This window comes from Paroedura picta, chromosome 13, assembly GCF_049243985.1.
Source record: "Paroedura picta isolate Pp20150507F chromosome 13, Ppicta_v3.0, whole genome shotgun sequence".
NCBI classification, from domain to species: Eukaryota; Metazoa; Chordata; class Lepidosauria; order Squamata; family Gekkonidae; genus Paroedura; species Paroedura picta.
In genome coordinates, this window is record NC_135381.1 from 33713542 (window position 1) to 33726995 (window position 13454).

Consider the following 13454-nt stretch of genomic DNA (forward strand, 5'->3'; position numbering starts at 1 on the left):
TTCTAAATTCTATGTGTCTATTTGACAGTCCCCAGTACTGACACTGTGGAACTTAGCAACCTGGGAAGTTGATTTCATTCAAGCTGAACAGTCAAATTCCAATTACGGTTTAGGCATTTAGGGTCAGATACTTTTTTAACACCACAATTCAAATCATGAATGTTGGAAATGAACAAGATGTCATGTTCCTGTTCTACGACTGTTTCATTAAGCCGTTTCTTGAACCATTTGACTCTCACTCGCCTCCTTGCCAGTCAGGGCTGACAACTTTTCCACACCAGGTATTGGATGCAGCTTGGATGCTTAACTGCCTCAAGGTGTCTCATCTCCTAAAGACAGTATCCTTTGCAGTTACTGCTCTCCCTTTAAAAATAATGTCTCCCCCGGTATTCTTTTTTTCAGACCAAAACCCAGGAGGAAATGGAAGAAACATTGGGGGCATTTCCACACATCTAAAAAAATAGCGTTATGCCAGTGTAATATAAATATAAATATAATATAAATAAAAAATAAAAATATATAAATATAAATAAATATAAAAATGGTGTACCGCTAAAAATAATTGTGCATCTGGCCATTCATCACCTTCTTCCTGTCTCGCTTCCGTCTGCTGCCTTTTCGCGCTCCTTGCACTTTGCATGCCTGCTTGAAATGGCAGAAGAGAGCAACGCGCTTTACACGCGACTCTCTTCTGCCTGTCAATCAAGCCAGGCAGCCAATCCCCTTTCTCCATGCTTTAAAGGGCCCGTGATGCCTGCTAATTTTTTTTTTAATTCAGTACTTCTCCATTGAAATGCCTTTGCATCTAATCATAGATGCACAGTGCTTTTTGAATGCTACCCATAATGGAACCACGAGTCTTGAAACATAAGAAAAACAATCTAATTTCTTATTTTGCAAGGGGCGGGTATGGGATATGGGATCAGTGGTGTAAATGGTTAATCTGAACCTCATTGAAAGGAACAGAAAAGCAAAAGTGATCAGCAACCACATTCCAAATTTCCACTTGTTGATCAGCAGGCATAAATCTGTTTCAGTTGTCAAGCAAAATCCACATAGGCGTATTTAACCAAACACTTATTTTTTGTCCATTTTTATTCAATAATTGCCTTTAATACTAAAATGCATTAGATTTTTTTTTTTTTGAAGCAGAGAAAAGAAGTCACATCGAAGTGGGGAAAACAAAGTTTGCATCGGTTTTCTCTTTTTTTAAAAAAAGGAAAAGAAATAAAACGACGTGGCAGGTACACTGTTCTTTTGAAACAAGAGTTATAATAATTTAATAAAGCTGCTTTATCATCTTCATAAAATAGACAGCATGGTGATTCTTTTTTTTTTCTTCCCATTACCCCCCATTTACAATGATTCAATCACTGTGAAAATGTACATAACATACATATCAGCATATACAACAAATTTTGTTCTTCGGACTATCAGCAACGGAGACACCGTAGTCAAAGAACGGGAAGGTCCTGCTGGGCTCATTCCACAGTTTTGCAGGCAAAACAGTGTCCACGTCAGCATGGCGCATGTGTTCTCCCCTCTTTCCTGTTGCTGCAGGATTCCAAACACCTTGGCAACTTTAGAGCTCAGCGTTTGAACGGAGCCGGTTGCTGGAACACACAAGCTTCCACCTGGTCAGCTCTTTGTCATAAAGATTACACGATCCCAGCTTGAATCAGCTGAACATCAGTTGATGCCAGGAACAAATCCTTTTTCACCAGTGCCACAGTGAAGTTTGCCTGGCTCCTCTGCTCAAGTTAACGCACACCAGGTCAACAATGAACAAAAGTTGCAAACGCAGCCGTTCCAACACGATAATCAATTGTCCCCATGGATTGACAAATGTGTTTTCATTTGTAACGAGGAACCGATTTCCCACCCCACCCCCCTCTGAGAGTAGTTTCCACATATTAATTGGATAATGTGATCTTTACAACTTGTTTCCCAGCTGAAAAAAAAAACCAACAAAAGCAAAGTAAAAGTAAAAGCCTTCCCGGCCCAAACCCTAGATTTTTCAAAGAACAAAAAAATGTGTGATCTGACACAGAACAACTGGCCCTGGCTATTCTAGCAAATAGAGTAAGATCCCCCCTCCCCCCGCCTTGAAGAAAGGAAGCCATAAATGCATTCCCATTATGGCATATACCTTTGGAGCCAGATAGCCAGAAAACAGGCATTGATTAAATTACAGCTGTGTATAAAAAGCATGACTGGAAATCAAATCCTTATTATCACTGGCAGAAAACAGAAAGCTGATTCAACAGGTTAGCAGAGCATGTTTGACATCGTGTAGGGAGGTGAGCTGAACCCACTCATTCAAAGGGCTTCCCTGAAACCAAAATTGCAGAGAAATGGAGTTTTAAAGGTACAGTTCTGTCTCCAGTAGAGGCAACATCAGAGGGTTCAAATCGCGATGCAGACACCCCAATTCAAGAGTCCTGCATGCACTTCAAAGCATCTATGGAACTCTCCCACTTCTTTCAAAGGAACTGACCAGACATTTCTATCCCCAGCCTGAATGGATAAGGGAGTTGATGCTGATGGAAAGAGCTTGAACATTTGAATCTGCTGATGTGTAAGGGCATCATTTATGCAAGGGTAAGTCAACCTGTGGTCCTCCAGAAGTCCACGGACTACAATTCCCATGAGCCCCTGCCAGCAAACGCTGGCAGGGGCTCATGGGAATTGTAGTCCATGGACCTCTGGAGGACCACAGGTTGACTACCCCTGATTTATGCACACTGAACCAACACTGCATCGAACCATGAAGACTGCCCCTATTGAAATGATGAATATCGGTCAAGGTTGATGGCACCAGCCATTTGGGGGGCACCGAAACTGGCTCCTTCTCTTGACAAACTGAGGAGAACCATCAGCAGAAACCATCTTGAACAGAGGGCGGTGCACCTGGTCACTGAGCATACAGCTAGGTCTGCCCTCCACTGGAGGGACCAGAACCAATCTGTATTTTATAACCATATCCCAAAGAGTTTAAGACCCTACCATTGTTCTAAAGTACATATTCAAAACATGAAATTAAAAGGGAGAATAAACTTGTAAACAGCAGGATGGATCTAGACTACCCAATCCCCTTTCCCTTCCTGTTCCCGCAACAGACACCCTGTGAGGGAGGTGGGGCTGAGAGAGCCCTGATAGCACTGCTCGGTCAGAACAGCTTTATCAGTGCTGTGGAGAGCCCAAGGTCACCCAGCTGGCTGCATGTGGGGGAGGACCAGGGAATCAAACCCAGCTCTCCAGATTAGAAATCTGCACTCCTAACCACTGCACCAAGCTGGCTCTTCCCCTCTTCCCTTTTCCAGCTTTTCCAGCTTTCAGACCAGGGCTTTTGTTGCAAATGTAAAGAACATACAGAGTCTAAGCTGTTGGGAGAGCAGGGTCAGACAAGCGTGTTTAATTGGGACTTGAGGGTCTAGGGCAGGGGTATTCAAACTGCGGCCCTCCAGATGTCCATGGACTACAATTCCCAGGAGCCCTTGCCAGCATTCGCTGGCGAATGCTGGCAAGGGCTCCTGGGAATTGTAGTTCATGGACATCTGGAGGGCCACAGTTTGACTACCCCTGGTCTAGGGGGTGACTGGTCCAGTCTACAAACCTATTACCAGCCCTGACCTAGGTAGCCTAGGCAAGCCAGATTCCATCAGATCTCGGAAATTAAGAAGGGCCGACCCTGGTTAATATTTGTACGTGAGACCTCCACGGGAAATGGCAAACCTCCTCCAAACGTTCTCCTGGCTATATCCTGGCTGCCAGACAATCTTCAGATCCCCCGGCAATATCCTTTACACGCCATTTTTCAAATAAATAAAATTAAAAACTTATTACCATGCTAGTGACTATGACACTTTAGGCACAAAAACAGGGTTGGTTTCTTTCATGACCTATGGAATTATATGTGTCGGGTGGAATCCCGAGGGACCTGGGGCATGTTCCAAGGCCTACTTTGGACGAGGCTTATAGGAAAGTTGCTTTGGACCCCCAAGGTCTGTGCCTGCAGTACCAGTGACTCAAACCTACTCAGGAGACCATGTTTCCAAGAGTTTATAATCTTGCAGCAATTAAAGTGGGTATGATTTCATTACAAATGTCTCTTCTTTTGTTAAAAAGAAGAAATTCAAATGACAGGACAAATAAAACGCCCCCGTGGCATACAAATTAGAGCTCCGAATGGGAAAAGCAAACCATTGAGGCCTATCCATTTTCTCCACCTTTTTCTAAAGAAAAGAAATTACTCCCGCTTATTTGATTTCCAGGGTGATAAAGATTGGAGGCTGTTTTTCCTGTAGCCATTTTTTAATTTAAATAAATCAAAAGTGACTAAAAAAATTGTTTTTATCAAGATAGGTTAGAGCCAGGAAGATTGTTTCTCTGGAAACCATTATTTTCTGTTGATTGGCAGAGCTGCCGTTGAAATAGCAATATATTTTCTTTCCAGTGATCTCTGGACTCGGAGTATATTATGGGGCAGAAAATTCTATCACATGTAGGGTTAATGACAGCAACAGAACTGTTTCCAGCCCTCTCTGAGAAATTATCCAGCAGGGGAGCAAAACAAGATTCTATTCCATTTGGTATGAGGTGTCCTTCGCTTCTATAAAGTATCACTGACATGGAGGTCTAAGCAGTCTTATCTTACGGGGGGAGGGGGTCTCATCATTTCACAAACTTGTAGCTACACAACATAAGCACTACGAAAGGATGGGGAGGGAAGCACTTGCTGGTTTGTTTTCTCCAAACAGGAGGCACACAAACGTCACCTGCAGTGCTATTACGTTCAGGCCATCTGCTCTTCAATATATATTTTCTATTGCTTACTTGATCTGCTTCCATGATACATGGAGAAAGCAGAAGTAATGCTGATACTCTCCATCACATCTTGCCCAATGCGGAGGTACAAATGCACACTTCTGGATCATTGTTTCCCAACCTTCCCTTCCGCTCTCCCAAGCTAAAAAGGTTGTCTGAAAAAAATCTGTATAATCCCAGGGCACCTGAGAGGCCTGCTAGTGGGCCTTAGGGCTCCTTTAAAGATAAAGCTGGTGGCTTTCTGCAGCTTGGTATTAGCCATTGTTCTGTATCTCCTCCAACCTCCTTTCAATCAGCCCCCACTATTTTCCCAGGTCTGTACAGAGGCTGTAAGTGGGCCATTCAGTTACTGCTAATGCAGAGGCAAAATAGATTTTTCTTCTCTCTGCAGAGGCTGCCCACTTTGTCTCTGTAAGAGCCCTTGTTCTAGATTTGCCTCTTTCCAATCAAGAGACACAAGGAACACCTGCCACCTCAAAAGGAGTACAGTCTTGAGGTTGGCAGCCCAACAGCGCTCACCAGCTTATTCATTTGCAACATGCAAATTATTAATTTTAATATTAATTTGCAACATGCAAATCTGATTGACAACTGGGGAGGGCCATGGGTAATGCATTCCATCCGTCCCCCATCATGTTTAAATGCACATATTACATGATCACCTAATGAAGCTGACTATATGACTCTGGACCAATCCCCCCCCCTCTCTCTCTTTCTCAGCCAAACCTATCACACAGGGTTGTAACAAAGGTATGGGAATCATTTCTCCACCTTAAGAACCTTGAAATAAGAGCAGGATAAAATGTGATTGACAGAGACTGCCACAGGGTCATAGGCCTATGCACTGTCTGTTTAAACAGCACAGAACACACATGGAATGTTTACACCAGGGATAGTCAAACTGCGGCCCTCCAGATGTCCATGGACTACAATTCCCATGAGCCCCTGCCAGCGTTCACTGGGAATTGTAGTCCATGGACATCTGGAGGGCCGCAGTTTGACTACCCCTGGTTTACACCAATACCCATGTAAACCAGGGGGTTGACTACCCCTGGTTTACATCAATTACTAATAGGACATCACAATTATTCCTGTCTTTGGGTCTCCCCTAAAACCAAGGTAGATCTGTTTGCAAACCAACTGAGTAGTCCTGGAGAAACAATGTCCCATCATTCCTTGGGACACCAGAAAGGAAGAAAGGAAGAAGGAAACTGATCTCATAAAAGTTTTAGTACAGCACATCTAACAACTGCAAATGAGATGCTAGAATAATCCCTCAAAGATCTTGGGAAGATCTTGGGAAGAGAAAGCAAACGCTGTGGCGGAGGGGGAGTATGTGGGAGAATCATCAGGTGGGCCAGATGACAAATTGCTGTGGGCAAACCTCAAGGGGAAAGTTGGTGCCCAATTGCTGTGGGCGGTTTCCTCGAGTTTTGGGTTTTTGCCTCTTGGTAGACAAAAAACAAAGAAATTAACTAATACACTTGAAAGGCTTTTCCATCACTAGACGTACAGGAATTTGCAATGTCCATTACGATAAGAGCACAGATAAGCAAGTGGTGGCGGAAGGGCTTCAAAGGCAGGGGTGGTCATAGCAAAAGAGCCAGACCCTCAATGCAACAGTGGGCTCGGGGTGCCAGGTGAGGAAGAAACCTCCGTGGCTGGTCTACGCTCCATGGCGTTCTATTGCACATGTAGCAATTATGAGCACTGAGAGCACCAAAGCCTCACTGGGCACATAAGACATTCCACATGTGCACTAAGACTGCTGGATCAAGGCAAAGGGACTGCAAGTTCACAGTCAGGCCACGAGAAATGGCTGTTCCCCTCTCCAAGTCAGAGGCATGTCGAGGTAAATATTCTAGATCACCAGATACAAGTAGGGTTTTTTTTTAAAGATCCAATTCTTCACCAAGAATGGAATTGACATTAGAGTGTTTTTCTTTTTTAATATAAAAATATAAATTCAAAATACTTCATAGCTAATACTTCCCGTCAACTGAACTGCCACCCTTCCGCTACTCCCTTGCCACGGGAAACAGGAAACTGCCCCAGTTTGCTTTGACAAACACCCCTGCTGCCTATTGAACCAAGTGGGATTGTCACATTAAACGATAGCGTCATCGATAAACAATACATTTAGGGAAAGCTTTTAAATACAGCGAATTTGTGAACCATCGGTAAGCTGTTAAAAACAACACACACACGTCCGGCCGTGTCGCTTCCCTTTCTCTACGGCCCTGCTTAGAGCACTATGTCTTTTAGCCTCTTCACGCCAGGCGAGTCTTTCTCTCGACATTCTTGCAGAAGAGGGTTAATTTCATGCATGATATTTTCACTGTCTGCGCCCCTCGGCTCTGCCTCCATGGGCCGAGAAGGGCCATTGTTTACAAACGGCTCCAGGTCGTGATTTGCCGGGCAGTGCATTATGTTGTAGGACACTGATGGTTTGCTAGACAAGGGGCTCTTCAGGTGGACGGGTGACATGACAGGGCTGACGGCTTCACAGCCGTTCCCTGCCTCTCGGACTGCACCGTTGACTTTTGGACTGCAGATGGTAGGATCCACAGTTCTTTTGCCTTTCGAGGCGACTGGGCCCCTGGGTTCTTCGGGGACCGACTCACTCCCGTCTTTGCCAAATGTCGCAAAAGTTCTCTTTGTGCTACAGTCTTCATAAAGCTCTGTATCCACAGTGCTGGCTTCTATAGAGAGGGACATGACATTCCTTCCGTGCTCGGGGGACTTAGCTCGGCTGGGGACAGGGTTTCGAGGCATCCAGCATCGGTCGGAATGGCCAAGGATCCGGCACTCTTCTCTGCAGTGGAATCCTTCACTCTGATCTGTGGACAGAAAACAAAAAGGGCTTATGACATCGAGAGTTTCTGCCCGGCTCAAAGCATTCCCTGGCTGAGGCTGCCGTTCCAAAATCTGTCGCCAAGTCAAACAGACAGATCCTTCTGGTTCGTTTTGAGCAGTGGTCCCCAACCTTTTTGAGGCTGGGGACCGGCAGGGCAACTGCCTGCCCGCGCCATGCCACGCATGCGGGGCGTGCCGGCGCATTACACATGTGTGCGGGGCCACGCATGCGCACATGCGCCATGCACGTCCGGAATCGTGCATGCACGATTTCAGCTGCGCATGGCACGTGTGCGCATGCACGGCCCGGCACGCATGCGCAATGCGTGGGTGTGGCCCTGATTCCCTCTCCCCCCCTCCCGCAGTAAGAAGCTTCCCAGGCCGCAAGTTTGATTGATTACATCCATACAACGAATGGGATCTATACCTGCTGAGCATTGCATACTTGATCTCTTCGGCAGATTCATATAGCATGCATGCTAAAGACAGTATGGATTGATTACATCCATACAACGAATGGGAAACATACCTGCTATGTAGCATGCATGATAAATACACATTAAATACTGGGCATTAAACACACATTAAATTACTCTGTATCATTGATTACATCCATATTCCTGGGTCCTCGTGTTTGTCTCCTTCTCTTTAAAAGGGTCCTACACAGAAGGTTGCACTGTTATTAACCAAGCTCCGTTCATGTCCCTCTCAGTCCGGAACCCGTCCGGGACTCTGGACTCTGCGGGTGGTTTGGGAAGTTTTTTACTGCGGGGGGGGGGGCGGGGAGAGGGAGCCGCGGCCCGGCGCCATGGCCTTCGCGGCCCGGCACCGGGCTGCAGCCTGCGGGTTGGGGACCACTGGTTTTGAGGACTAAGGGTCAGGCCATGTATCTATACCACATCCTTAAATCAGCTCAAGAGAATTTCCCTCTTGGCCAAGCAATCCTCAAACTGCAAATGTTAGCAGACTTAGAAAAATGTGGCCAACCTATGTACACTCTAAGGCAGAGAAAAATTCCTTCCAAAAGAAGGTTCAAGGGACCATCGGCCAACAGCATCAATACCACCGACTTAAACTGGCTAAATACTTATTCCTGGTCCACGAGTAAATCCTGAAACTGAGATTCTGTGATGGGTGGGATCTCTGAAAGAGAAGCCCGGTATCTTGAGGCTACCTAGCACACTTCAATTCTGCCTACGTTGCTAGTGAGGATCTCCCAGAGAAATGGGCATTTGCCCCCATTTTAATTCCCTGGGAAGACCTCTGGCTTTCTGAAACCAGTTGCAGGCCTATATATGCCATGTCATTTTAAAGGCCATTTTTGGTTGCAAAGGTTCCACCTCCCCACCTTTCATTGTTACTTGTGCAGGCAAAAGTTCAACCTCCAACAGGTTGAGTGTCATTGGGCATTTTTTTGCCTCTGTTGCTGTCAGAACAAAAAAACAACAGCAAGCAACAAAGGGAAATAAATTAAGCCGGTTTTGGCCCACAAGCCTAGCTACTCCGAGTCAGCACTGTCCTTCTTCCCATTGCCGGCACTAAAAGGAGCTTCAAATCTTCCTGGGCATGAGATGTCCTCTGTGTCAGGCTATGATTTTTGCTGGCTCTTCTCCTTTTCTCCATTTCATTTCTTAATTTCCTACTGGAATACAGAGATGTCGCCTATTCACAGCTGTCTAGGCACTTCTCAGCATCTTGCACATGTACAGGATGGGGCCAGGCACCCCCTGATGGCAGGTGGGTTTGCACTACGGCTAAAGGTGAACCAGATAACACAGAGAAAGTGTTGCTGCTGCAAAACTTCTGCGCCCTCTCCTCTACTCCCTTCTAAAGGTAAAGGTAAAGGTATCCCCTGAGCAAGCACTGAGTCATGTCTGATGCTTGGGGTGATGCCTCTAGCATTTTCTTGGCAGACTCAGTACAGGGTGGTTTGCCATTCCCTTCCCCAGTCGGGAGGATGGAAGGCGGGGTCAACCTTGAGCCGGCTGCTGGGATTGAACTTCCAGCCTCACAGTCAGAGCTGCAGACGGCATGTCGGCTGCTTTACCACCCTGTGCCACAAGAGGCTCTTTCTACCTCCTTTCTTCCTCCATATAATTTCTATTCAGTTGTGATGTAACTATGTGACGTCATTATACTAAAAGTTACCCCTGCCCTGTTCCATGGCTCTTGCTGGCAGGGTTGAATGGATGCGTGAAGCTGCTTTGTACTTGCCCAGTGTAGATGCTCCATCCACACACTGTCTCACCGTTCACAGAATCATAGAATCATGGAATTATAGAGTTGGAAGGGACCTCCAGGGTCATCTACTCCAACCCCCTTCACAATGCAGGAATTCACAACTAACTGCCCACCTAAAGTGACCCCAGTTTCATGTCCCAGTGATCCCCACACCAAAAAACTCCAGAATCCATCCTGGCCTGGAGAAAATTCACCTACCATCCCACAGTGGCGATCAGCAATTCCCTGGGTATGCAAGGAAGGGCTACAAGAGACACATCCTTTCCTGGCTACCCATTCACAAGCTGCCTAAGTTCATCAAATTAGCATTTTTGTCAGATGATTTTAAGCCTCTGCTTAAAAAGTTCCAAAGAAGGAGAACTCACCACCTCCTGAGGAAGCCTGTTCCACTGAGGAATCATTCTAACTGAAAGGAACTTCTTCCGGATGTTTAGGCAAAAAATTATTTTGAATTAATTTCAACCCACAGTTTTCTAGTTCAATCCTCTGGGGCAATGGAAGACAACTATCTTCCATCTGACAGCCCTTTAAGTATTTGAAGATGGTTATCGCAGCCACAAGGTATAGCAGGCATGAGCACACTGGCCCCACCTTCCGCTTTCACACAATTATCAAGTCATCTGTACAGTGAGAAGGTATGAAAGAAGTGACTGGATGCGTGCCCCATCTCCACAATAAACATTCAGAAATCAGTGCCAGTGGTCATGGGGGGGGGGGCATAATCATGGGTATTTCACAGGCTCATTTGCACCATACAAAGATGAGGGACAGGACCATTCATGCCCACTCTTTGTCCACTTTGATTCACCCTGCAGACAGGACCTCTGCATGGGGCTACTGAAACAGACCGTGGGTTTATCAAAGTAAGTGTTGTCTATCCACTGGCAGTGGCTCTCCAGGGTCTCAAGTAGAGGCCTTTCTCGTCACCTACAGCAGGGGTAGTCAACCTGTGGTCCTCCAGATGTTCATGGACGACAAACGCTGGCAGGGGCTCATGGGAATTGTCGTCCATGAACATCTGGAGGACCACAGGTTGACTACCCCTGACCTATGGCATGATCCTTTTAACTGGAGATGCCAAGGATAGAACTTTTGGCCTTCTGCAGGCCAAGCAGTTGAGGTATCACTGAGCTGCAGCTCCAACCCGAATGTCAGGTTGCCAGGCAACTCATCAGCAATAATACTGACCCACCTTACAGGATCATTGTAGTACTGAGATAAGATTTGCAGCATTTAGAGTATTCTAAAACATAACAATGTTTAACTACTACTACTACTACTACTACCACCACCACCACCACCACATATATTCTGTCCTGCACAGATTCCTCTGTAATCTAGCTCTCTGCAGAGACATTCACAAACCCTACAGAAACCCTCACAATAACCTCATACATTACAGATTGAACATCTAATGCAGGGGTAGTCAAACTGCGGCCCTCCAGATGTCCATGGACTACAATTCCCAGGAGCCCCCTGCCAGCATTTGCTGGCAGGGGGCTCCTGGTAATTGTAGTCCATGGACATCTGGAGGGCCGCAGTTTGACTACCCCTGATCTAATGTCAAGGGGAACAACACTGGAGTACAAGAGAGTGCTGGCAATGCAAACTACAGTGGTCACTTTAGAAGCCTGCGGGGAGTTCACATTCGCTTTTCTCAAACGGCAGGCCCCAGCCACAAACGACTTTTGAAACCGAGGAGCCCTTTGCAATAGGAAATGTGGATAAGATGTGGGTCCAGTGCTATGATTCACGAGGAGGAGGATCAGGAGCTGGAGTCTGGGTGCCTCAAGGCTGCCACGAGTAGCAGATGACAACAGCAGATGGTATGGCTACCAACTCCATCATAAGCATTTTGTGCTAGGTGGAGGTGCGTGGGCAAAGACAGATATAACCTTTTTAAAGCCGCAGGGTTCAGTCCAAGGGTGTTTTTCTTTTCTGCAAACTGTGAACGGCACCGCCTGGCTTGAGCCTATGCTGCCGTCAACTCCTTCAGAAATCTCCTTCCAATCCCCAAAAGAGTTTTGCCCTTTTTAAAAGGTTACTATTTTCTATTAGTTAGGCAGCAAAAGAACAGGTAAACTGGTGAATATAACAGTGGGATTGAAAACAAACAAACAGAGACAAGCAGCCACTAAGCATGGCTACTTCTTGGTCTTCCTTTTTTACAGTCTTTTCAAAAGGAACCCTTCATTATCAGATTTTTTTCGTCAGATTTGATCAGACTTGGTTGCCTGTTACAAAACGTACTTTAAATACTGGATTGGAGCATTTATCGAATCATTAGCCCCCGTGTCGCATTTTCAGCATACAGCGATTCTGATTTGCACGGGCTAAACCACTTTCCATGGTGTTTGGGTACCCTTGACTCCTTCAGGAGCTTCAGGTTTGATTAACTGAACCCCCCCCCCCCCTCCTGTTGCCGATTCAGCCAAGATCTTCATCCCCTCTGTCTGAGAACAGTTCATTCGGATGCTTTGTTCATCTGTGTACGTAACCTCGGCTTTCCTGCTCCATTTGTATTTCTACCACATTCTAGCGCCAAAAAAAAAAAAGAAAAGAAAGAAAGAAGAAGAAACCACTGATAAAAATTCTCGGCACATAAACCAATGCAGCAAAAACCGTGAGCAGCTTGAGCACTTATCGGCTCGGAGAAAAGCAAACCTTAAGGAAGTTGCGGAGAGACACAGAAAGCCAAGGAGAAACCCGCCAGGTGGTCGAAACCCTGCATCTCAAATGTTAGCTGTTTTCTCTGTCGGTCACAGCTGCCACTCCATTGTGTGAGTGGCAATTGTAACTGTCCATGGAGGGAGGTCTGAGGTTGGGGGGGGGGGGAGCCTGCTCGCTCTCAGAGAATGAGGCTACAAGCCACACACACAAAACACATCCGCATAGAGACATGCATACCCCAGCCAGCACTAGGAGCTGTCTGTCGTTGCCTGTTAACGTGTTGCTTTTCTTCCTTTTCGGATATTTGAGCAAAAAAGACGGGATTCGGTACTGCTTGTTTCCTTGTTGGTCCCTGACTGAGCATCTTAAGTCACGGCTGGCCGTGATATCCCATGATCTGGGACAACGAGCATAGAACTTGGTTTAGCCCGTGCAAATCAGAATCAGGGTTTACTGAAAGCATGACAGAAATGCTAAGTTTTATGAGCAATGCTACTCTTAAACATTTATAATACATTTTGGAACAGACAACCACAAAATACACAAACCAAAATTCTTGGGGAGGCTTTGACAAGAAACAAACATATCTATGTTGATGTTGTTGTCTGTAGAGCGTGGAATTTGAGGAGAGAGTTCCCCTAGAGAAGTGGTTCTCAACCTTTCTAACACCATGACCCTTTAACCAGTTCCTCATGTTGTGGTGACCCCCAACCATAAAATTATGCAAGTGTTCCTTCACAGAAATTAAACCGAAACTGACCAATGGCATGAAGATCCATTGTTCACTATGGTATATAATTTGTTTTTCCCCCAGAGATTCTCAGTTCAGTTCTGCCTCTTGCCCCACCAGGCCAATCTTG

The 13454-nt window shown here is 45.9% G+C and overlaps 1 protein-coding gene across 2 annotated transcripts in view; it reads right to left on the bottom strand.

Annotated features, from left to right (window-relative positions):
* Nucleotides 1-1252: 1252 nt before the first annotated feature.
* PCDH19 (protocadherin 19) overlaps nucleotides 1253-13454 on the bottom strand; it is a 149085-nt gene continuing 136883 nt past the window's right edge. For both annotated transcript variants that reach the window (XM_077307386.1, XM_077307385.1), the window contains exon 5: nucleotides 1253-7667. In XM_077307386.1, coding sequence (XP_077163501.1) covers nucleotides 7072-7667 — 596 coding nt within the window. In that variant the 3' untranslated portion in view covers nucleotides 1253-7071. The remainder of the gene's footprint in view (nucleotides 7668-13454) is intronic.